The 24,789-nt window shown below is 37.2% G+C and overlaps 1 protein-coding gene across 1 annotated transcript in view; it reads left to right on the top strand.

The window, feature by feature from the left end:
* CDH7 (cadherin 7) overlaps positions 1-24,789 on the top strand; it is an 82,727-nt gene that overhangs the window by 6,452 nt on the left and 51,486 nt on the right. Inside the window, exon 2 of the mRNA XM_059479158.1 lies at positions 2,487-2,893. Coding sequence (XP_059335141.1) covers positions 2,684-2,893 — 210 coding nt within the window. The 5' untranslated portion in view covers positions 2,487-2,683. The remainder of the gene's footprint in view (positions 1-2,486; positions 2,894-24,789) is intronic.

The raw sequence follows: 24,789 nt of genomic DNA, 5'->3' as shown, positions 1-24,789 counted from the left end.
GAGCAGAAAGTGCTGCCACACAGCTGAATAAAAATAATTGGAATTTTGGAGTCTGTGTGGTGAAAGTATTTGAGAATGAGTAAACCACAACAACGTTTTTTTTTTTCCAGGAGGTGTGAGTATTCTGCTTTTCATCAGATTGTGCTGTCTAGCATATGGACTGTTTTTCAGTTGGTATTTTGGGTGCGTTTTTCAGTTCTGTGCTGTGGTGTGTGGCTGGGGACCATGGCACTCCATATGGTGGCTTTCATACTTTCCTGCAGGTGTAAAAGAAAGGATATAAGAGAACACTGTTCGAGATAAAGGTTAGAGCAATTCTAGGTTTGAAATGTCTGTTCTGAGCAAGAACAAGACATTTCAAACTGCTTAGTGAAAAGACTCTAACATATTGTAAATGTTTTACTGACATTTCTTAAGAAAATCCATTTTGTATTTTTATCTCTGTTAAATAACAATCTGCTGCCTCTTTGAAATAAACTGACAGTTTATCAATATCAGATGTCTTTAACATGATGTAACTTAGACACAGAGAGGGGAAATCAAGGATGCATAAACAGCCTCTACTACAAACAACACTTAACGTAGCTGAGCAGAGCAGTAGGAAGTGAACATATCACAGGGAAAGCGCAGCTACTTCCTTAACACTCATTGGCAGCCCTCTCAGTAATTACTGTCATGTGGTCATGATTTACCCAAAGGGCCAGATCAAAACTGAGTTATGACTAGTTGGGATGAATCATTTCAACCTAGGCTCTTCTAACGAGGATGACACCTGCTTGTTAATCCTGCTGTGAAAAGAATTTTGGTCCATGTTGAAGTGACATCTTATAACTGTAGCATCATGTTTTCAAAATTAGGGTCTTTAGGTAAGGCTTGCTTATTCTTTTCATTTTGCCTGTAGGGAGACACTGGATTTTCCTATTTGGAAGCTTTCAAATTGCTTCTGCTTAGCAAACACGCTCAGTGGGTTTGTGGTTTATCCCACCAGCCTCTAAGCAAAGCCTTTCTGGTGCAGGGCAGTACCACAGAAGGGATTACAATAAAAAGGCTTTAAATACAGTCTGTAATCAGAAGAGCTTTTTATTTGTTTCATGTTTCTGCCCTCTAGGTACCTTTGGCAGCACAATGCACAGGCGTTCTGCAGCTGAAAGGGCCTGACATACTGAAAACAGATAGTGGATATCACATTTCACTCAGTTTTAGTAGTAATGGGTAGGACTATGATAATCAGTCCAGAGTGTTTAATGTGTATGTGATTTAATGTCTAGCCTTTTTAGATTAATTAAAAGTATAAAGGATGAAATCTTCTTTCTTCCGTGGCTTCCTAAGTAGCAGCAGTTCACTCCAAATTAATGCCGTTATCTATTTTAATTTCATCCTTATTTCCACTTCATGTTTGGCACTTCATGAATGCTGCTTGTCTCCCTTATTGCTCACTTGGACAAGGAGGATGTCTGTTTAGAAGACAGCTTTGCTTATCTGGTGATTCTTCTAAAAGGCAAAGCTATGTTTGGTTCTGACTGACAGAATTTATACTTTTAAAAACATTATGCTAAGTATATATTTTTACATGGGCAGAGGAGGCTCACAGTCATAAAAAGCAGAAAACAGTCTTGTTTAAGTATTGAAGTTTCTCTTTCTAAAAAAATAAATGGTTTTTTATTAGTAAGTCCTATTAGTTATGAAATGATTAAATTTTTAAATAAAAACTGATTTAAATTTGTTAATTCTGGAAAATCATTTATAATTAAATCAAGGTTTCAGAGAAAATACAAAATGACATTATCTTCTGATCTTTCTGGGCATATTTCTGTATAAATATATAAAGTAGTCTAACATGTTTCTTACAGTGCCTGACATTTGCTTTAGGAATGTAGTGAAATTGAGTGGGGAGACTCAGGGCCTTTTACCAGGTCAGATTCAGATCAGAACAAATCATAGCATCTGCTGTACTGTGACTAAGAATCAATCAAATTGTTCCGACTCATGTTATGCACCTTCATTTTACTTTTGAGTAATATGGAAGAGAGTTAATCTAGGATGTATCCCTGCCATTATTACAACTTGGTGCCTCTAGCTGGTTTGTAATTATATCATAGTAATGTCATGTAAAGGAGACCATAGCAGACAGAAGAGAAAATATCAAACCAAATGACTGTAAATAATAACTACACTTACTTTGATTGTTTTAAAGAGGAACAATTTTAGCATTTATACTGGGAAAAAAAAAACCAAAAACCCTGGTGTATTATGAGAACATTTAGGAGAAAACTTTATGGCTATAAATAGAGTTGTATCAGCAGTAGTAATGCCATCCAAGAAGTTCGCTATAAACTTGGATTTATGTAAACTCATTGGTGTTGATGAGGAGAAAAGTAATGAATAAACAGTTTCCATGCATGATGTGAAAACTGCAAAGAATTTACATTCTCTAAAAAAAAAAAAATTAAAATTCTGACTACAGTTCTTGTCTTTTTCTTGGATAGGTACCCATTACACCATTTCTTTGGTGAAGGCTGTTCAGCAGTGGTGACATCTTCCAATCGACGCCTCTGCAGATTATTATCTCTGGACTCCCAGCTGACACCCTGCCGGAGGCTAGAGCTACTGAGACAACTGGAATTGTGCCTGCTTTGGTCAAGGCTTTTTCTTTCACCGAGGAGAAAAAAAAAAAAAAAAAAAGATGAAGTTGGGAAAAGTGGAGTTTTGCAATTTTCTTCAGATACTCTCTCTTTTCCTGTGTCTTTCTGGGATGAATCAAGCAGAGATCACAAGGTCCAGGTCAAAGCCCTATTTTCAATCAGGGAGGACGAGAACCAAACGCAGCTGGGTGTGGAATCAGTTCTTTGTGCTGGAAGAATACATGGGTACAGACCCACTCTATGTAGGAAAGGTAGGGGATTTAAATAAACTTTGGAGGGTGCAGATGCTTGCTTGTTGATGTGTTTATATGATGCAATCTAAAAATTGTAATTCTGTTAGCTCAGAACAGCAACACATTGCATTCTCGTAAGAATTCAAGGTTCCTGTTGCAATTTTCTTTTAGACCTCTGTATATTAGCACTGCTTGTTTAACAGAGTACAGTAATGAAACTATTTCACCACCACTGATAGGAAGAAAATATTTATTCCTTATACTAGGTTTTAAAACAGAGGAACATAACAATGAGTATTCTTTTTTAAGAGTTAACAGGTAGTCCCAGAAAAGAAGTTCTGTATGTTATGTTGTTTGCTCCCTAAAACTCAGCACTACTGAAAGCAAGAGAGAAGGAATCAGGCGTCTGTGGGTGTGATGAGTGAAAAGGAGGGCATGTCTGCATTACTGCTTTTCTTTGACATTGCCTGGCTGGCAGATTGTCACCTTGGGGGCCTCGCTGTCCTCTGTGCACAGCACAGCCTTGTGGCTTCACCTCGCCTGTGGTGGGCACGGGTCCAGTAGAGAGCCAGCCCTTTTACATCAAGGCATCCCAAATGGTTCTCTCTGAGCGCCCGTCGCTGCACATGGAGCACACTGAGCACAGCTGTGAATCCGGGACTTAGCTCATTTACTGCCTTGTGCGAGTGGGTAATGCGCTGCCTTCAGCAATTATGCAGGGGAAAAAAAAGCCCACAAAACAAAACCCCCTCTTGTGTTTCTCTGTAACATTTATGTGTAATCATCTTATTGAAAGGAAAACCCATTTTCTCGGTAATATCAGAATCAATAAATAGACTTTCTCATTAAAATACAGCAAATGCATAGAAAACAAGGGAGTGACAGCTTTTGGCACAACAGCACGCTTACAGAAAAAGAGATGAAGTAATCTGAAATCCACTGCTTCAAATATACCAGTGCAATGAATTTCAGCTTACTTAATTCATCCTACTGAGACAAAACCTTGATGTTTGTGTTAATGCAGTTAAGCACTTAGAATTTAATCATGCCAACAGAATAATCAAGTTAAATAGGGAACTGCTTTCATGATTGCAGCTGTCTTTGTGTTTAGGTGCTTTTCTGAATTGGGACTGGTACTTTGCATTATTGAACCCTTAAGAAAGGTGAACTAGAATCATAAATGTCATCTTGTGGTGACGTTACAGTGGTCTTGAAAGTTTTGGTAAAGTTTTACATTAAGTAGCAGTATCCATTCTGATGCCACACAGTTGCTGCTTGCCTGTGTGGGTTTGTCTTTTAGGCAAATTTGTCCTCAGGTTGGAGTTTCTCTTGTGGCTCTGGAAATGGCCTATTTGGCATCCTTTCCTATAGATAAAAAAAGAAGTGTGGCTTGCAAATTTGAATTTCTCTCCTGGAAAGGAAGTGTCTTGAAATACTTGAGTGAAGACTAGTTTTGATCTGTAGTAATTCTCATATTCAGTCGATTGCTATATTATGGCAAAAAATGCTGTGGTAGTGCTGTAGTACATGATATTTGCATGCATGTGGTTATTTTTAGCTTCACAGTCTGCTCTTTCCCGTCCTTTGCAAGAGTCCTAGCATTCACAAGCAGATATCTTCCAAAACACAACCTTTTTTTTTTTTACCCTGAAACATTCTGTGCCCAGTCTGCTTTTGTATCAGCAGTATGAATTGTTGGCTCAGGAATTTGTACCAGCAATCCATTTTGTAGGAAAAGCAGATAAAAATTTTCACTTACAAAAAGAAGCCCATCTTCCTGGAAACACAGTCCTTGCTGAGCATCTTGTAAGATAAGATGTGCCCAGTTCCTAACCTTTTCACTGTAGAGGCTTTTCACTGTGTGGCTCCTGAGGTGCAGTCATGACCGAAGCCACATTCCCACACAGGGGAGCAAAAAGGTGAATAAGTGAATTTCTTTCTGTGTCTTAACGTATTATGTGTAGCACCACTACAAGTGTGGCTGAAGTGAGCAGCAGTCACCTTCCTCCCCCTCTTCTATTAAAAACATAGTTGCTCTTGATTCAAATCCTTTGCAGGCAGGTAGGGACAGAGGAAACTGAGATTTGGGTAGGAAGGATGGATTTTTTTTCCTCTCTTTTTTTTTTTTTTTTGTTTTTTTTTTTGGTTTTTTTTGGTTTTTTTGTTTTCCCTTGGTAAGGAAGCTGCAGCAAGCAAAAAGCTCTCATAACTCACTTTTCTCATCAAATGAAGTGGAAGCAGGAACCAGACTCTGCAGAGTGCTCTGCTTCTGGGGAGGCCAGCCCTGCCCTGCCTTACGTTCAGGATGCTTTGCAGGGTGCCAATCTTAGTGCACATCCAGGAAGGAGGGACCTTCCTCCAGCTTTTAAGGGCTGTGAGATAAAAAGGCTTCAGAAACACTCCAGCAAATGGAGCTGTAATGGGAAATGCTGTCTCCTTGCCACTATTCAATTTTACAAAGCCCTAGGCAATTCTGGTTGGATGGCAGCATTTGGGGGATGTTAGGGTTACATGGCAAATCATTCAAGAGTTGTGAAATACCATTGTTAATTCCGTGTTCAGCACTAGCTCTGTCCTCCTGGGTGTCTGCCTGCTGACACTTTAATTACATGATCATGCTGGGTAAAATCCTATTCCTTGTAAATAATGTAGTAGGATTCCTATTCATCTCAGTAAAACAAGTCCTTCCCTTAATTTTTCAGTGTTTTCATGTTTGTTTAACAAGGCTTCACATCTATACCTGAGCATCTCTACTGCAGCCTTCCTTCCTGATATCCTTTTTTCGTTTTCCTAAATGCATATGTATTTTTTTATTAAGGCAGCAGGGCCTGTTTCTCATGTGACTCTGGAGAAACCTCTGGAGGAGTTCCATTAATTTCACTCTAATAGGAGTCAGAGGTGACAGAAGTTTGGTATCTTTTTTTATTCACTTCTTTTAAAATTTAGGTCCTTCCTCTCTATGATATGAATTTTAATCATCTTGGATGTAATTTCGAGCACTTCTTGGGAGGTGCTTAACATGTAATCAGACTGTGGACTGAAGCATATACAGTTCTTTTCTGTCGGTCAGCACAACACGTTATGTTCACTCGAAGGGCTGAAGCATTTAACTGTTTAACACATTAAACTGTTTGGATAGGCACTGTTCTCCTCCAGACATGCCACGTAGGAGGTGAGGCAGTTAACTGTGATGCTTATTGAGCTAGAAGCATAGCTGGCTTCTGTTTTCTGGAAAATGTTTACTACTGCTTGGTAATATGTTTTTGTAAAATGCCTTACTCTATATTTTCCTTGTAAATTATGGTAATGGAGAATCTATTTGGAAAAAAAATAGTATAGAGCAGTTTTAAGTGAAACATAAACACCTAAAATTAGGAAAAATTTTGTTGAATATGCTATTATGTTGAATATTTGAAAAGTTGCATACAGTCTTGCAATTGAAGTTTCCATGGGTACACATTGGCAAAAAGGGGTATAGTAAAAGTGGAACTTGAACATTTTGTTGGTCCTTTTTTGGTTTTGTTACATAACTATCAGACATCCAGGGTTTGGAGGTTTTTTGGTCTGATGGGTTGGGGTTTTTTTATTATTATTTGTTTTAATCTGTTTTCTGCTGCAAGAGTATCAGTCTCATCAAAGGCATTATTATGACACAAAATCTCTGCCAGTAATAATTTCATTTTTCTTATTAGAAAGTTTAGAAAATCCCAAACAAACAAAAGAAGCCACAGACAAACCTGAAGAAGCGAAAAAGATCTTTGAACTCCATGTGAGATGCTGCCTGATAGCTGGCTTCACTGTTTTCTTTAGGATCCAAACCAACTCTCTTTTTCCAATGGCTCTAAATTTAGGTATAGGTAAAGGGCCGTTTCAAGCTTTTTGCGGAATTGAACTCTTCCCTTGAGATCTTGCTAACATATGAAGGATGAAAAATAAAACCTGGAGACTTTTGACCGAGCACAAACCCAATAATTAGTATGTAACTTTGAGAGGCTCATTGGCAATCCTCAAAAATAATGCTTTGAACTCATAAGATGCCCTGAGTGTTGTTTTTTATTTATAATGTAAGAGAAAGTAAAGCGTTAAGTCCTAACCTGCATTTTCTATATTGTAAAAGCAAGAAAAGGTTAAATGAGTGAACTAAGAGCCCATAGTTTCCTAGATCTCAGAGTCATTGCCTTCGAACACAATTTTACTTGCCTCTTCTGACTGTTTTAAGGTAAATAAACCTGTTGGATTCTATTTGGACAAAAGTGCATAAAAGCTAATATTTGCATTATTATTTCCTAGAGTGGTACAGAATGAGGTGCATGTGAAATAAGAAATGAAGTTAAGCTTTTCTTAAAAAAAATATGTCATATAAGAGAATTTGGAAGTTCTACAAGTTTTAAGAGAACTTAAAGGAAGGATGGGTTTTTAAAGCACCCATATAACAAGTTCATGTTATTATTAGCATAGAGAGTGGGTAGTTTTTTTTCCAGTCTCCTCATTTTGGAGGGAAGGAGGCTGCATAGGAGAGGATACTGGGGTTTTAGATTAATGCTTTGTTTTTCAAAGGTGCTGGTGAATATTTCAATAAGGTGACAGAATTACTCACATACTATATTTATCTGTGGTGTGACCTTGTCTCAGGCCATACAGATGCAGTCAGCAATAGGGCTCTTTTCATAGAATCATAGCCTGACGATTTCAGATGTGGCTGATGAATTTTGACTGAGTTGGATAATAAGTGTCTTTGCTAAAATACTTTAAAGCAGTGAGTACTGTGGAGGTGCTGCCCCCTCAGTCAAACTAGACAGAACTGTGGGAATATTACTGGCATTTAGGGAAATGGAGAGGACATGGGGTGATATTACAAAGGTTAAATATAGGTAAAAAGGACTGGGCTGCCTCACTTGCACATAGTGAAGAAGGAGATTAGTCAGGTGCAATTCCCTGGAGGGATATGACCCTCCTGCTGCTTCTAGAGGCATCCAGAGGGACTAAGGCTCTCTGCTCAGCTTCAGTCTGGTTTGATTTTTTTCTCTAAGCATCCTGTGCAATGTAAATGTTCATGTCTGTTCTGCAAGTAAGCTCCTGGTTGAGAGTACCCATAGCTCTGCAGATTTTTGTTCATTTTCCACCCCAAGAAGTTTTGGAAAAAAACCCTATTCAAACACACCAAACTCAGAGCAGCTATTTTTCATCTTTGTGGCCTCTGTGTGGAAAACAGACAGCATAATAACTCAGAAAGAAACTTCCACTTTGTAATATTTTTTTCTCACTTTCTATTTGTGTTATCTTTACTTTTATCATAATCTTTGAAGCATTGTTGTTTTATATACTCCCAGAAGACCATTTACGGAAGGGAAAAAGAAAATCTGCTGTATTTCTGATATTTATCCATCTCAGGAACTCTTTGCTTTTCTGTGCTGTGAAAATTGATAACAGTTGACCTTTTAAGTAAAATGGGACAAACCATTCTTGTCAAGTATTTTCCTACCACAAGTGCTGCAAGTGGAATGAATGAACAGACAAAATAATGAAGTCCTGCTTACTTGCTTTATGTACTGAATAGGTCTTGGGGAAGTGATGCTTCAGTTTTATTGCACATGTATGACTTTACTATCTCAACTTGTTCTGTCCAGTCCCAGTACCACACCCTTTTCTTCACTGGGTAGTCAGTGTGGGTTTTGTGTGCTATTTCCGTGCTATAATTTATGTGGATTACCCTGAATAACTGAGAGATGACTGACAATCCAAATGTTCCCTCCTTAGCATGCAGGGCTAAAGTGTCTCTGGGGACAATGGTGAGATTAAGGCACGCAGGAAGAATTATCCAAAAGGATAACCTAAAATCTGCTGCCTTTTCCTGGTTGATTTTATCAGCCTGAACAGCTACAGTACAATTTCTTCTCTCCCTTTTTACTGGAAGTCCTCTTCTCTCATAGCTGAATGGATACTAGAGAAATTTTTATGCCAGGGATTTAAAGTGATGACAATTTCACAAGCCCAAGCACTAAAAGACAATTTAGATGTAATTTCATTATTAAAAGTTATAATAGAGTTGAGAGACTTACGGTTGGATACTGAACCAGAACATGTAGCTTTTTGATCTTTCTATAATGTAGAACATTGATCCTTAACATGTGCCATTACAGAAGAGGAAGGTTAGTGAAGGTGATGACAACATCAGTAAATTAGGTAGCCCTCATGGCAATTTTTCGTTCAATGGCACAGCCATGCTATTTATGTAATCCTGTAATACCATTCCTGTATTTCAGCAGAGTGAGAGGCTCTACCTGCAGTGCACTGCTCTGGATGTCTTTTGGGCATTGTTTAAAACTAAATTTTATGAGTCCCTGACAAAATAGAAAAGCAATGGTAAAAGCTAATTTTGCAATTATATGTAGATGCGAGGCTCCTGTATGCTTGGCTGGTTATCAGAAAATGCCTTATCTTCAGGAAAGAATGAGATTTGAAGCTCTGATGTCAGTCAAGCTGACGCTGCTTCAGCTGACATTCCTTCTCCTTTTTGTCTTCAGAGAATGTACTTGGTCCCTTAGTTCTTGTTGTTGGCTGTCATCCAGCATCCAGTTTTATGTCCATCCTCGTGTCTCACAGTTCTGTGTTAATGGCATTAGAAATACAGCGCTGTAAAACCGTGGCTATCTGGGACTGTGAGTATTTGCATTGTTCTAAGACAAAGGAAGTCCATTCATGAATTATTTTCCTATCTAAAATGCAAGCAAACACAACCCCTGCTCTGAGGCAGTGGTCTTGTAAGGTGAGAACTAATAGCAGATTGAGAAGCAGTGACAGAATTCAGAGAACTACAGTGTTAATCAACATCTGAAAATAGTTTGAGAACAGTGGGTCACTAGTGTTCTTTTCGATGAAGATAGAATATTTCTTTTCTGAAAATGAGACTCATGCAACATTTTAAAACATTATGAACATATAATTGAGAGCTCTTTCCTGCCTTTACTTCCCAGTATTTATAGATGACAAGTTTTTTGAAACTTTTAAGTGCAGATCTGTTTAATATCTATGTTAGTACAAGGCTACATCTTCTTTCAGACCAGAAAAGATAAAGGATGTTTTCCAATTGCTTTCAAAATATCAGACTGCATATGCTTTATAGTTTTACATCTTGTAGCCTGCTGTCAGACTACCTTTTACATGTTGCCTTTTTTCACTTATACATCTTCTGTTAGCCATAAGTGTCTGTCTGCAGACTCATTGGGCATTCATTTCATGTATTAAGTATTTTCCACGTGTCGCCATCTAAAAGTGCTGCCAGGACTGTTACTGCCTTGCCATAACTCTACTGCTGAATTTCTTCTTTGCTTCACATTTGTTTTGAAATATTATACTGCATTTCTTAATTATCTGGCTCCTCTTCCCCCCCCCCCCCAATAATCACGTAATAAAACAGCACCTGTGTACATGCGTCAATGTTGCAGTGCTAACTTCAACCACTTAAAGGGATAACCTGGGACAAATATATTTAAGGATTCTGAAAAAAAAAAATCAGAGAATGGTTCCTTTGCATGCAATAAGCTGGCTTTTACATAAACGCACTGATGATAAGTGCTGGAAATCTCTTTAGTGTTATCTTATTATCTCAACACTATGCATTTCCTTGGAAGAGATAACTGAGCAAAGTGCTAATGGTGGAGCTGCTGAGAGAGGAAAGATGTTAATACACTAAGTTGCTCAGTTCTTTTAGAATAACTATTAGCTACCTTATGCTATCAGCATCTTCTCTGTCACTTTTGCACTGGAAGAGATACTTACTGTCATGTAAATTAGAGACAAGTAGCTCTTAGAAAAGGCAGTGCAGTGTGTGCTCTAGGAGAACGCTAATTCTGTCCCAACTGTTCAAACCATGGTATGAGTACCAGCCTATACCAAGAGCAGAAGTTTGAGGATGTCATAATGCTTTATCTTTCATAATTTCAAGGTTATAAGAAGGAGAATTAGCCAGTTAAAAATAGGCATGGGGGTTGTTTACTTGATATATAAATAAATGTTATGAACACCTAACTATAATTAATTTGAGCTCAATGTATAAATGGGAACCCTTTTAACCTTTCTAGGCAAGTGTAAACTTAGCCAATGAAGAAGCTCATTGGCAACAGATACCTATCACCAAAATCAGTAAACAGGTTCATAAAGTTGAAGAATATATTTAATATTATTTCTTCCAGATGTTCTTGAAAAAAAAATACTACCATTAACAGTTCTGTCAGTGTAAAAATATTTGGCGATGTTACAGCCCTGTGCTGTTGCAAAAGTAATATTTTTATTTATGTAGGTGTAAGGCACATAGTATGGTAGTAGCACACTACAAGTCATAAACATAGCAAAGAATAAGCCTTATTTTTTCTTCCAGATAAATAGGAATGCCAAGAGAGATATAGCTCTTTTGCATACAGAAGTTCATGCGCCATTACTCATGTACCAGGAAACACAAAATATGCCTTGCTGACTTGGTCTCAAGCTGTCTTTTTCAGAGTCCTCCCCTGGGAGAAGAAGCTAATTCTAAACATTCAAGGAGAAGGCTAAAATTTTTTAATATGTTTTGATTATTAAATTATACTGTTCATAGAGCAACTGAAGATTTAGTCCAAAATCTTCAGATCAGTTTTATTCACACTTGGAGACCATTTGAGAGTATTAATGTTGTAATACAAATGTCTGGTCATTTCAAAATGGAATATTTAACTGATATTTTATTCTGTAAGTTAGTGAAAGAGGAATACTGAAGATTGATTTGCAACATATATGAACATATTCCACATTTTGTGAGTGAAGAAATAGTGGCTTCCATTCATATAGTACTCTAATGTTCCTATAGCAGCAAAGGGGTTTATTGTGACATTGTTTGTGGGTCAAAAGGTATATGCTAAGAATAACAAAGGACACTTACATAGCAAATGTTTTACCTACAACACAGAAAATTCTTAGGCCCTCTCTGAGTAGAAAGAAAGAAATTTAATGTAATTTTCTAGGTGATGTAAGATTTTTCTGCATGATTTCCACAAAACACTGCCAGAGTCATACTGTTTCATTTAGTTTTCGTGTTTCTGTAAATCATGAGAAATTACCTTAGGGTTTAACAAGACAGGCAATTCTGTTGCTGTGGAGTATGTGTGAGAAGAATTGAACCCAGAAAGTTGTTTTTCATTTGAAATGCTTCCAAAATATGGAAAATCTGGTAGTTGGATTGTTCATGTGTAAGGATGATAAGCTGCTTAAGCACTTCATACTGAGGTACCAAATTGTTACCCTGCTGACTAGGCAATCAGGCAATTCATTTTCCTTACAAGGTAGGCAGGTGCTGTATTACGTGAATTTTACCTTGTTATCCTGTAACAATGAAAAGTTTCCAGACACAGCTGGGAAAAGCAGATGGTCATTTCTTAAGTTTCCATAATCATCGTATAAACGTAATGCCATAAATTAGCAAAATACTTTACTTGTCTTTCTTACACAATCTCTACACATTATATGGGCAGAGCAGGCATTTCGAAAAGTGCTTGGCATGTTTTTATGTTTCTTTTTAAACTGGCAGGGCTGTAATTCTACATAGTCTACATATTAAAAACTGCTTAAATAATTCCACTTGCTCCTGGATGTTCATATCCTTATTGTATATGCAGAATGTTATCCTTCCCACCATCTTTCACCCTTTAGCACTTAGCTGTTGCTTAACCAAGCAATACTTCTAAAAGGTTTTCCTTTTGAGTCTACACTGTAGTCTTGTGTTCATCCATACTGCTCTTTCATTCATCCCCTCCTTTTTTGAATATCTTTTTGACAGTGAAAAGCTGTGAACAAAAGCACTCTATTGTTGCTTCATCTAAACAGGAAATAAGCCAAGTGAGACTGTTACTTCCTTTCTCATTGTAAGATTCAAATTGCACTATTCATGTTTGTTTCTTTCTTTACAAATTCATGCCCACTACCATGCTGAGAATCTTAAAGCCTTATTGCTTTTCTGGTTTTTTTTTATCTTTATGCTGAATCAAGCATACTTCTGAGCAAGTATCAGTCCCAAAGCAATGGAAATAATAGTTGTTTGAAACATGAACCTTGTTAAACAAGGTTTTATGGAGCAAACATGCAGGAATTAGAATAATAGCACTGATGAAGCATATACACAAGTGGGTATCTATGTCTAGGAAGCAATGGAGGGACCTCACATTGAGGAATAGTTCCTGCTTATACTGACACAATTATTTAATTTAGATTTATCTTAAGATTCAAGGAAAAGATAAAAATTCTAGCCTATATTGGTTTTAGTTTGGGAATATAGAGATTGAAAAAGTTAAAGAGAAGAAAAAGTAGGCCAAAGATTAAGTGTGAGATGGGAAGGGACATGATGAAGCATTTTACTTGGTTTTTATCACTCTAGAGCCTGATGTAAAACTGAAATCAATGAGAAAATAAATTTAGATTAAGGTATAACAGTCTAATCACAGAATGGCTCAGATTAGGAGAGAACACAGTGGGTTGTCTGGTCCAACCTCCCTGGTCAAGCAGGATCATCTCAGAGCACATGTCATAGGATTGTGTCCAGACAGCTCTTGAATATTTTCAGTGAGGGAGATTCTACAACTCCTGTGGGTAGCCCATTCCAGTGTGTGGTCACCTGCACAATAAAAAAATTCTTCCTTGTGTTCAGATGGACCTTTCTGTGCATCCGTCTCTGCCTGTTCTGTCTTTTTCTATTGCTTGGTGAAGAGTCTGGCTCCATCTTCTTGGCATCTCTCTTCAAAATCTTCTAGACATTGGTGAGGACCCCTTTCAGTCGTCTCTGCTTGAGGCTGACAGTTCCCTCAGCCTGTCCTTGTAAGAAAGAAGCTCCAGTCCCCTAGGCATCTTTGTTGCCTTCTCTTTGACCTGTTCCAGGAGCTCCAAGGAGCTCTCTCTTGTACAGAGGAGTCCAGAACTGGACCCAGCACTCCAGATGTGCCTCACCTGGGCTAAGTAAAGGGGCAGGATCACCTTCCTTGACCAGCTGGCAGTGCTGTTCCTAATGCACCCCGGGATCCCACTGTCTTTCTTGGCCACAAGAGCACACTGGCCCTTGGACATTTTGCTGTCTACCAGAACCCCCGGGTCCTTCTCCAAAGAGCTGCCTTCCAGCAGGTCACCCTCTGTCTGTCCTGGTCCATGGGGTTATTCTTCTCCAGGGGCAGGACCCTGCACTTGTCTTTGTTGAATTGCAGACAGTTCCTCTCTGTTCATCTCTCTTCTCCCTGAGGTGGGAGAAGGACCACCTTGAGGTCCTTCAGAAGGGCTGTCCAGCCTTCTAGGATATTGGCCAGTCCTCCCGGCTTTGTGTCATCACTGAATTTACTGAGGAGACAACTGCCCTTCCATCCAAGCCATTGATCAACAAGTTAAATACTGGGCATAGTTTTGAACCTTGGGAGACACCACTATGACAGGCCTCCAGGTACACCCTATGCCACTGACTGCAGCCCTCTGCTTCAGCCAGTTCTCAGTCATCCTCACTGTGCACTCATTCAACCAACACCTCCTGAATTTGTCTGTGAAGATGTTGAGAGATACAGTGCTGAAAACCTTGCTGAAGTCAAAGTAGAAAATACCTACTGCCCCCATCCCTCCAAGCAGTTTCATTACAGAAGGCAATCAGGTTGGTCCAGTGTGAATTAGCATTAATGAATCCATGCTGACTACTCCTGATCGCCTTGTTGTCATCCACATGGATAGAGATGGTCTTTTGAATGAGGACAGGGATTAAGGTGAGGATCACCTTAAGTGTAGGTCTTGATTCCCTATGCTCTTTGCTGAAGAAGCTACATGTGTCTGTATGAATCACATTGGTTTAGGTCACCTCAATCCACCCCATGGGTTCTAGAAAGCAGACCTGACTTGGTTATGTTAGCACAGATGGAGAAGGAGGGCAGGTGGCCAGGTTTTAAAAATATACAGGGGAGTAGGTCTGTTAAGTAGTAGATGTATTTGAAAGAGATAAAAAAGGTAAGTAAAGTTCATTTTTAATCAAAAGAGGAAAACGCTGTGTGCAGCAAGGTAATCTGTGATGCAAGACATCAAAAGCAAATATCATCAAGACAAAAACTTAGTAGAACAAGTTTTTATGCTTCTTTAATGAGACTAAGGAAGCAATGAATAGAAAATGAAAGATGTAAATATTTCTTATAAAACATTACGGAAAGGGCTGGAGAATTTGGAATTTGTTAAAAAAAAAGCCTAAAACATGAACAGCAGAGTGCCAAACAGCCCAGGACAAGACAGAATAGCATTCTATACATAGAGGTTCCAAGAATTACTGGGTCAAGATAAAGCATGGGTAAGTAAAAAACAACATGAAGATCTGGAGGAGTCCAAGCAAGTCTGAGCTCTCAGCAGACGGATGGAAGGATGCAAATATGTGCAGCTGTCAGAGAAGTAACTGGACCATGTCCAGACTGTTTCCAAATTAAGAGCCAAAATCAAAATGATGAATTCTCTGGTCTACCATTTAAGAAGGCAGCTCACACCTTACAAAGCAATTTTTTGTTGGGTGCTAAAGGGATGAAATAATGTCATCCATGGTTTTCAGAACTTTAGTAGGCACCTTTCCTTCTAGATTGGTATTTTGACATTGATCATTTCATGTAACTATATTTCCTCCCATCTGTTTTCAGGCTGCATGAGATTTTTTCATGCAGACTAATTTCAGTGTCCTGTCAAAATTAGATGCTGTTCTACACTATCTAAGTCACAGTATCACATTCAACAATTTCCATTCATCTCTTATTTTAGTAAGCAGAGATGGGTAGACAATGATGGTCCATTCTGCTAGTCTACTGACAAAGTCATCTTTCTGGATTTTTGCGTTTTTTTGGCAATTTTACTTCTAGTAGCACAAAGTGAAGTCAATGACTGCTTTGAGTGTGGGATGATACAGACTGAGGGCCCAGGTGCTTTGTCAGGCTTCCAAAATACCTGCCAAGCAGAAAATTAGACTGTGAGGAAGATGGAAAGATTAAGACGTCCACCCTGATGACAGATCCTTCTGATTTAAAGATATAAGGGTCTGTATCTATATACCATATTAAAAAGGGAAGATATTTACCTTTGCTTCTGAAATTATGTTGTCATATGTGTTTTAGACAGTGGCCAGTCTTCCAGTTCTGATTCTTTGATGAATGCTTTGTATTATACTTAAAATGCAAATACCATTTTGTAACACAGTTTGAGGCTTTAGCAGGATGTGCTAACAATTTTTGTCTCAGATTATATTTTTTGGAAAATTACTTTGTAAAATAATTAGCAGGATAAAGGGGAGACTTTCACCTTCAGGGTTAGAAGAGTTAAATTTATTAGTGACCAAAATGATCTGCAGTATCACAAATTTTCCTGGAATCAAACATTCCTGTACATGTAAATGACTTTTACTGATAAGAGAACTTCAGGAGAAATCATGTGTGTGACATTGTAGAGAGTCATGGAGTGAAACCAGATGCTTTTTCTTCCATAGTAACTTGAATCTGGTGAAAATATGGATACAACTGAGGATGAGCACTACGTTCAGTGTATGCTCAAAATCAAAATGCATCTTTGGTTTACAATAGAACTAGTGCAATAAAATAAGGTAGATTTTCTTAAACATTAAAGGTACTATTTAATGTTTGGTAGAAGATAACATCACCTTATAAATGATGTCTTGTAAGGCAAGGTAAGAGGTTTTCTTTATGTATTACTGAAGTTGTATATGTCTGTAATCAATAGGCCCTCCCTGATATTTTCCTGTAAGTTTGGGCTCAACAAAAGCATTGATAAATCTTTTATCTCAGTATTTAAATACCTTCAGGGTGGAGTGTCAGAAAAAGCAGTAGGTTGTGACATGGCAATGGCTACTCAGGGCCCTGAGTCTTCACATAGGCTTGGAAACTCATACAAACAATATGATGGTTTAATATGTGTCTGATGGTTTACAGACTAGCAGAAAATTTGCTCTTAAAAGAGACTGCATAAAATTATACTGTGTTACTCAGTAGATGAATTCTATGTGTGAGTCACACCCGCCTGTTCCAGTGATAATTTTTTTCTCACTTATTATTGCCATTAGTCCTGCTGAGCTAACACAGCTGAGAGACAGCAAACTGAGTGTCATCCTCAGACTTGTTTGTTATGTTTCACTGACTTGCACCTGCAAAATCCTATTGTAAGCTATGGGGCCCTACATTTTTAAAATTAGAACAGAATCTGAAGATAGCAGGGGCTTTACTTGCTTTTGTAAGCAGGGCAAAGACTCTACCAAGAGTGCAGTATGAACAGCTTGCATATGACCTGTCCACTGGGTATGAAATGCAAGACAAGGAAAGGAATTGCTGGTTTAATGCTATTACTTTTTATCATGATGCATACCAATAGAAGGTCTTTTACTGTCCCAATGCATTTTTTAAATTATTAAATTGGCTTGGTTGATTAATTAGTTTTGTTTTTTACCAGTTAATATTGAATTCACTAGATTTGCTGGTGCGCTACCATCCTTCCACTTGTACCACTATTTTTGTGTATATATGGACACAAAAGCATGGTTTTATAAGTGAACTGGCATGCTTTACCTTTGCTAAAATTTATTACAGAATTTAATAATGTATTCTAATTTCTTTAGTCTTTTATGTAGGCACTGGTTTTACCTTCTAGTCTTCCACAAGTTTTAAAAGTAGCTGCAGAGCAAACTGAAGGGTATTCCTTATCATGAGCTGTCATGAACACTGACCACCAGTGATTGATGACTTCTGTGAACAACAAGCTTTAGAGTTTCTCATGTATTCTTCACTGAAAACAAATTTTCAAAAATCTCTGAACAATTTCTTTGCCTTCTCATGAATTTTATTGGGCAAATATGAATAGAGATTAATGGAGAGCAGAAAAGTGGAAGAAGTGATGAAAAGGATGTATGTAAGAAAAAAATATGCCCGCTACAAACTCTCAGAAGAGCAGGGGGTACTATTGGACAATGAATTCAACAGATTGGAATATGTGGTAAGAGTGTGGCTGAAGAAACACAGCGACCTTTGAACTTGTATATAAACTAGAGACAGGCAGAGAATATAAATTCTATTAGTGAATCACTAGTGAGATTAGGAAATAGAACTTTCTGTCCACTTCAGAAAGTTTGATTTTAGTGATTGGAAGTGTGTAGATATTTCATTAATTTGACTAATCTGCTTGTGACTTTTCTTTGCAGAAGCTCTTATTTGTGTTATTTTCACAAGGTAACTTTCAGCTATTTGTAAACAACATAACTATTTACTAAAATGCTGTTGTGTTTATATGACAACTTGTGTAGTTTTGAAGGGACAATTTACAGCGAAATAGCATAAATAAGATATTTTCATGTGCAGAAGCAATTAATTAATATTTACTGAAAATACCATTTTTCTTTTAACAAGTATAAAAGTTTGGCACTATCTATTAGTGTAGAAGGCTCAGAGGCCAATTAATAGGGATATAATTAATTATTTTTCCCCTTAAAGCTACAGGATCATCAATTAATAGAAATTGTACCTTTCTTTCAGTGCACGGAGCTGTGCTGATTTACACCAAGCTTTATAGAGCTTCCCTAAGGGGACTTTCTTAAATGAAATGCTCATTTTAATGGACCACACAGAAGGTATGAGACAAGAGTGGAAATGCCTTGAGTATAAAGTTCTGAACATTACAATTGGTGACAGAAGGCCTATCAATGAGACAGTAATCCTATAAAAATACAAAAAGATCAGATTGTTTGTCGAATTAGACTTGCTTTAATATGGATGCATGCAAGGGAGCTGGAAGCTTTGCATCTGTTTTGTATACAAAGTGATTAGATTGTGATCACTTAGTCCAAGAGGATAGAAATGATGCACAATTTTGCCAGGATGAGACATGCAAATTGGATCAATTAAACTTTGAGAGCGCTCAGACAATCTGGTAGAGAAGTTTACATGCTGTGTCAAGTGAAACTTAGCAAAGATCAGTCCTGGATGCTGGGGGCAAGTATTATAGTGATTTAAACTCTAATCTCTAAGAGTAATACATTGTTTTCAGATTTAGTTATAAAATGGATCAGATATTATAATGAAACAATCAGATACTGTAATAAGAGATCCCTTATGGAGATGCTTGGTGGTACACCAGAAGTATGACAGAGAAAATAGTAGCAGTCATTTGAGTTGCAACATTTGAGGTAGAGGTGAGTAAATTCAGATGACTGATCTTGTCTGCAGAAAACAGAATGCACAATTCTAGTAACTCCTGTACCTTCGTGTTCACCACAATGTTTCAGAAGCAGGGAGTATTCTCATAAGTAGCTCACTGTGTGCATTATTTTCGTTGAACCAAAGCCCTCTCAGAAGGGGGTCAAGAAGAAAATGATCATTAGGTAAGAGTGCTGTAATTTCTTCAGAGACCATGTAAGAATTTGAATTAGGCACCTTTTTCAATGTCCTTTACAGTGTTCAAAGGACATGTTGTTTTAGATAATCAGAGGGGTCTCTATGGAAATTGAAAATTCTCAATATATGTGAAATACTAAAAGCTTCAGAAATCAATTTTGAAAGAAGACACTAAAATTTTCAGTAGAATCCAAATAGCTTACAGAATTAGAAACAGGTGTGCATAATTTGAATTTTAAGGTAGATTCAGCAAGTATATATGAGCAGTGTAAAATAACACCTTCCATTTCACTATCACCAGCATTTAATGCTGGTGCCTGTATCACCAGCATTTAATGTCAATGAGTAAGAAATACAGTAAGAATATGTAATGTTGAAAACAGATGAAAAAAATCTCAGCATCATCATTGTATATGGCATATCTCATATCCTTGTTTGTTTGGTTTTTTTAAATACAAGTGAAGATCAGTCTTACCTCATAAATATCCTCTCTCATCGTCTGAAATGGCAACATATGACTTAAGGAAACAAGGTATAATGACTGCAGAGAAATTTGATGAGATTTTCTTTGTTAAAAGCTTGTTGTAAACACCAGCATAGAAAAAGGCACTAGGAGAGCACTGCCTTTTACATAGAACTGTTAGAATCCTTCTAAGCTGGGAGGATTTACAATTAACCTAGTATTGTTCATGTTAAGGCAGTTTTTATGGGTTTGAATAAGGCATTATCCTCCCCCTCAAATATTTTCTGAAAAACAAGTAGAAAACCTGGGCATTAAAAACATTTATTTCCCAGCACTTAATCCTGTGAAGTTTAAATGCCTATCAAGATATGAATTAGTATCTTGAGATCAGCTGAAAATCCTTGCAGGCCTGCAAGTTTGAATGGTTAAAAAAAAAAAAAAAAAAGCTAGGGAGAAATCAAAGTTCTTAAAGTATCTATCCACAAAAGATCACTTTAAATGATCTGAACAGTTTCAAGCAGACTTTCAAGTGTCCATATTTACTGTGCATACTCTGCTTCAGCTTGTTCTGAATACTGAGCAGCTACTGTGTGAATTTATGTAAGGAAATCTCTTAATCTTTCAGTTCTGCTTCTTATAATTAGGCATATGTGACACACATGTTCATTAAAGCAACCTTCCTCTTAGAGCAGGGGTTAAGGGGCTGTTTCAGAAAGATTCTTAGACATATGCTTAGTACCAGCTTTCGTGACTGTTAAGCAAGTCCTGACATGATCCACATGGATAAGGATGATTTCCTAACTTAGAAAATTCTAAACCAGGTTTAATGTGGTGTTGGCACCAGGTTAAATTTCCCCAGGTTTTGAAGCGAATTTTAAACAATGAGCTGTGAATTACAGGCCAATATATATATGGGTGGATGGATGGACTTGAGAAATATTTTTGGGTAAAATTCAATATGATAAGCTACCTTCAGTGAAATACATAATAGTAGGGGAAAGAAAATAAAAATTTTCCTCTAGTCTGCTGAAAAAGAGAGCGCTTTATTTGTCATTCAGTGTTTTACCTTTACTTTTATATTTACTGCAGAGTTAGAAATGGGTCACAGCAGTTAATGGAAAGCATTAACAGAAATACTAGGGTGTTTATCAAGCCAGACTCTAAAAGAGATTGTAAATGAAATGTAAACACATAGCAACAGTAACCTGTGGTTTATGATCACAAATTAACCAAGAGATTATTTTGCTCTTTTTTACCTGAACTCATTTTACAACACAACTGTCTACATGAAGGTATCTAATACTCTCCACTTTATTTGGCCATGTACTGGTTTTTCATCTTACATTGTCATACTAGCAGGGAAACAATAATGCTTTACTATAGATATTCATTCCTGCTCTTTTCATATGCAACAATTCGCTCATTTTAAAATGTTATAGTAAAATTTTGTGTTTAAATTCTCTGTTACTGACTTTTCTCCTTGACCCACTGTCAGATCTGGGCACTTGTAACTTTCTCCACAAAGTACCTTCCAAGGTACTAATTATATCCAATGTGGGCATTGTGTCAAAATTCTAATTTTGCTCTTTGGGTCTAGGAGTAGTCCCATTGATTTTAGTGAGAAGATCTATGGATTAATTTATGAAAATGCTTTGGGAAATACCTGGATGGTGTGAAATATTTTATAACATATAATCAATTTGTTCATATGGAGAATTGTCAATTTAAATTGGACTATATATCTTCCTGAAAGTCAGCATCAAGTATTGCATTCAAATATACAGAATTTTATAAAGAAAGACAATAGGAATTTAGTTTTTTAAGAAGAAAACTCAATAACAAGCACCGTTACTCTGACATTTGTACTATCATTTTTTGTTAAAAATTAAAATTTTTATTTAGACCAACATGTAAATTCTGTTTTGTTCCGACAGGTTCTTTAAATATTGATTAACAAGTCCATAGTTGTTTTCAGGAAATTAAAGATTAGTGAGTATGTGGACTGAGTTAATTACATTTTTTCTGTACTGCAAGTCTTTAATCACTAAAATGATCAGATCATACTCTCTTATGTAGTCCAGTACGTTATAAACTTCTCCAGACACTTAACCCTAGTTACTGACACTGCTTTACAGTTAGGTATTTTACCATTGTCTTCCAGTCTCTCAGTGTGTCAGCACTTCCATCTAACACACAAGGTAAGATTATGAGTCGATCTTTAGTAGCGTTAAACTTTCAAAAGCAAATTAAATGTGAGGAATTGATACAACACAAAACCAAAACAAAAGCAAACGAAGAAAGCTCTGCACCCTCTGGGTGTCTATTCCTTGGTACTAATGTTCTTTGGAAGCAGGTTCCTATGAGAAAAATCATTATCAACGAAGCAATGCTGCAAGCTATTTTGGATAGTTGAAGCAGAAAGAGGATAATCACTCTAAACTATAGATCAGTAGTTTGACAAAGAAGAGACAGTATGGGAGGTATAATTTCCAAGCTAAAATAAATACATTCAGTATAAGTACATAGCTCAGAAAATACTGTAATAGCAAATGAATTTTTGTTTGTAAATTTGGTATTATTGATATGATAGTCAAACAAGAAGTGTGTATGATTATTTTTCCTGTGCAGTGCTGTTACAGATGATTCTATAGATTACTGAGTTAGAGATGAAAAAATAGATCCTCTAATGTGCTCTCATTTTCCATGGTTGAAATCCTAGTCCCAAATTATTATGGCTGAGTAGAAAAAGCATTATGGGAGTAACAACTTTCCAATTACCATATTTGTATTCTAATGTCTTATTTCTGTTTTCAAGGAGAGATAAAAAAGTAAAAGCATTAATTTTTCATTATTGAAGGTACATAAATTCTGTTACTGCTTTTCTTGTTTCATTTACTCTCTTTCCCTTCTTTCTGAGATATAAGGGACAGTGCATGCATGCATTGTCTGGTCATAATAACTAACTAACTTACTAAAAAAATAAACTGTACTGAAATAACTAACAGAAGTATGTACAGTGGTATAAGAAGGGAAAATATACATATTCCTATAAATTTACATATTTGTGCACTTATGTATGTGTTTCGTTCCTGAAAAATACATGCTCAAGAAACAGTACTTCACTGTATGCGTGCTAATACTGTGCAAACAGAAATTATTGCACATAGAGTGAGGAAGTAATTTGAGAAGAAGAATGAGAGAAGTTTCTTGAAGGTTCTGTTTCTGCAAGCTGCTACACATACATAAACTTTTCAAGCCCATGAACATCTGCTAGCCCAGAGATAATATTCTATGAAATATGCTGAGAACTTTGGTATTTGTTTGACATGCTACATTTTTAAAGCCTGAACACATTTGTAGAAGCCATATGTGGAGAAGGCAGGAAGGAAGCATCCTTGAAGCAAGTTTATTATACTGCTGAAATAGAGTGTAGTGACTTTAAGGGAATTTTGTCTTACAGCTTCAGTGATTCTTGGCAACAAAATAAATCAAACCACTGGACCAGCAAATCCGTTGCTTTAGTATATAACAGCAAGTTGTTTGGTGCACTATGAATAGATATGGATCATGTGGAAATTCTGTTGGCATCTATGGAAGTGAACTTAGGCCTTTCCCTGGAGAAGAAGCAAGACCCAAAATAGAGCTAGTAAGAGCAAAGATTTAGAGTTTCCCTGCAGTGTTTTTTTCACATGATTTAATTGTATTAGGCAGTTGTATAAATGAGGTTTGAGTCATTAGTTTCTTTAAGCAAAAATTAAGTCTATTTGCCTAAAACCAGCTGGTTTTATATGAAAAAGTAAGTCAGATGGTAAATCCATTCTATGTTGGTTTGTCAATGATGCTGATTTTTTTTCTGATGTGTGTAGAATGAGTACTCCTAGGAATAAATACTGATAGATTGAGAGTAGTGTGGGGAAGAAAACAAACATCACCACCACCACCACCACCACCAAAAAAAAAAAAAAAGAGAAAACAACTGAACCAAAAACCCCATGCAATGCTGAATATTGAAAAGCTCTGTAAGGATTCCAGTGTACATGTTGTCTGCAAACAGTGTGGTCTGTTTCCATTCTAGGAAGCCGATTTCTGAAAAGTTTGAAGCCTGAGTATGAGGCGAAAGCAGGTCTCCTTTTTTGCACTTCTTGTTATGAACGTGTTATGTTATCTATAGGCTCTTGGTGGTGCTACAATACAGTATTGCTGTCCCCCCACCCCCAATAAATATTATGCAATTAGCACGTGATGATGCACAGTATGCAGATGGTTTCTACCTCCCAAAGCTGCCAAACTGTCTTTTTACGAGAGTGAATGACAAACAGTCATTTTGGGGAGTGACATGTCATGATGATGGCCCATTAAAACTCCTCAAGAATACTCAGCCAGCTACATATGCCCACTCAGCTCCCTCCACAGCAGCAGCTGCTTCTGAGTTCCTCCTGTCGCTGCAGCAAACTTAATGGGCTGGCTGCACAATTCCCTGTCGCCACAGGGCATTTTGTGCTCTTATTAAAACTGGGGAGCGGAAAAGGCACAGATTTGTGACTACAGCAGCTGCAGAGACTGGAAAAGGACAGAAAAGGAAAGGGTACATCTGTTTGTATACACATGTGTACATGTACGTACACACACTTAAACGTATGTATAGATATACAATCTCTGTCTATATAAAGACCTACATTATGTGAGTATACACGAGGAGAGAGAACGCTACAGACACAGTTGAGTATTATTAAGAGAAGCAATATCATAGAAACGTGACATGGATGCTGTTATCACATCATGTTTTCAGTATTTCCTATTAATTATTCAATTCAATAGCCTTTAGATGACAGTATCGGTTATTCCAAGGGGGACTATTCGTCTGAACTTTGTCTTCAACCTAGAAGCCTTGAGGGCTTACTTAGATGCTAACTGGAATATTATGAAGTGAAAGATTTAGAATTTTAGTACTTCTAATTTGAATTTTGTTTGAACAGTAGCCATCAAGGAAATGAAGTTTCACTGTTCCTTTTCCTCTTTAACCCCCATTTTCGAAAGGTTGG

Source organism: Ammospiza nelsoni, chromosome 1, assembly GCF_027579445.1.
Source record: "Ammospiza nelsoni isolate bAmmNel1 chromosome 1, bAmmNel1.pri, whole genome shotgun sequence".
Classification (NCBI taxonomy): domain Eukaryota; kingdom Metazoa; phylum Chordata; class Aves; order Passeriformes; family Passerellidae; genus Ammospiza; species Ammospiza nelsoni.
This window is presented reverse-complemented; position numbering and strand designations above follow the sequence as displayed.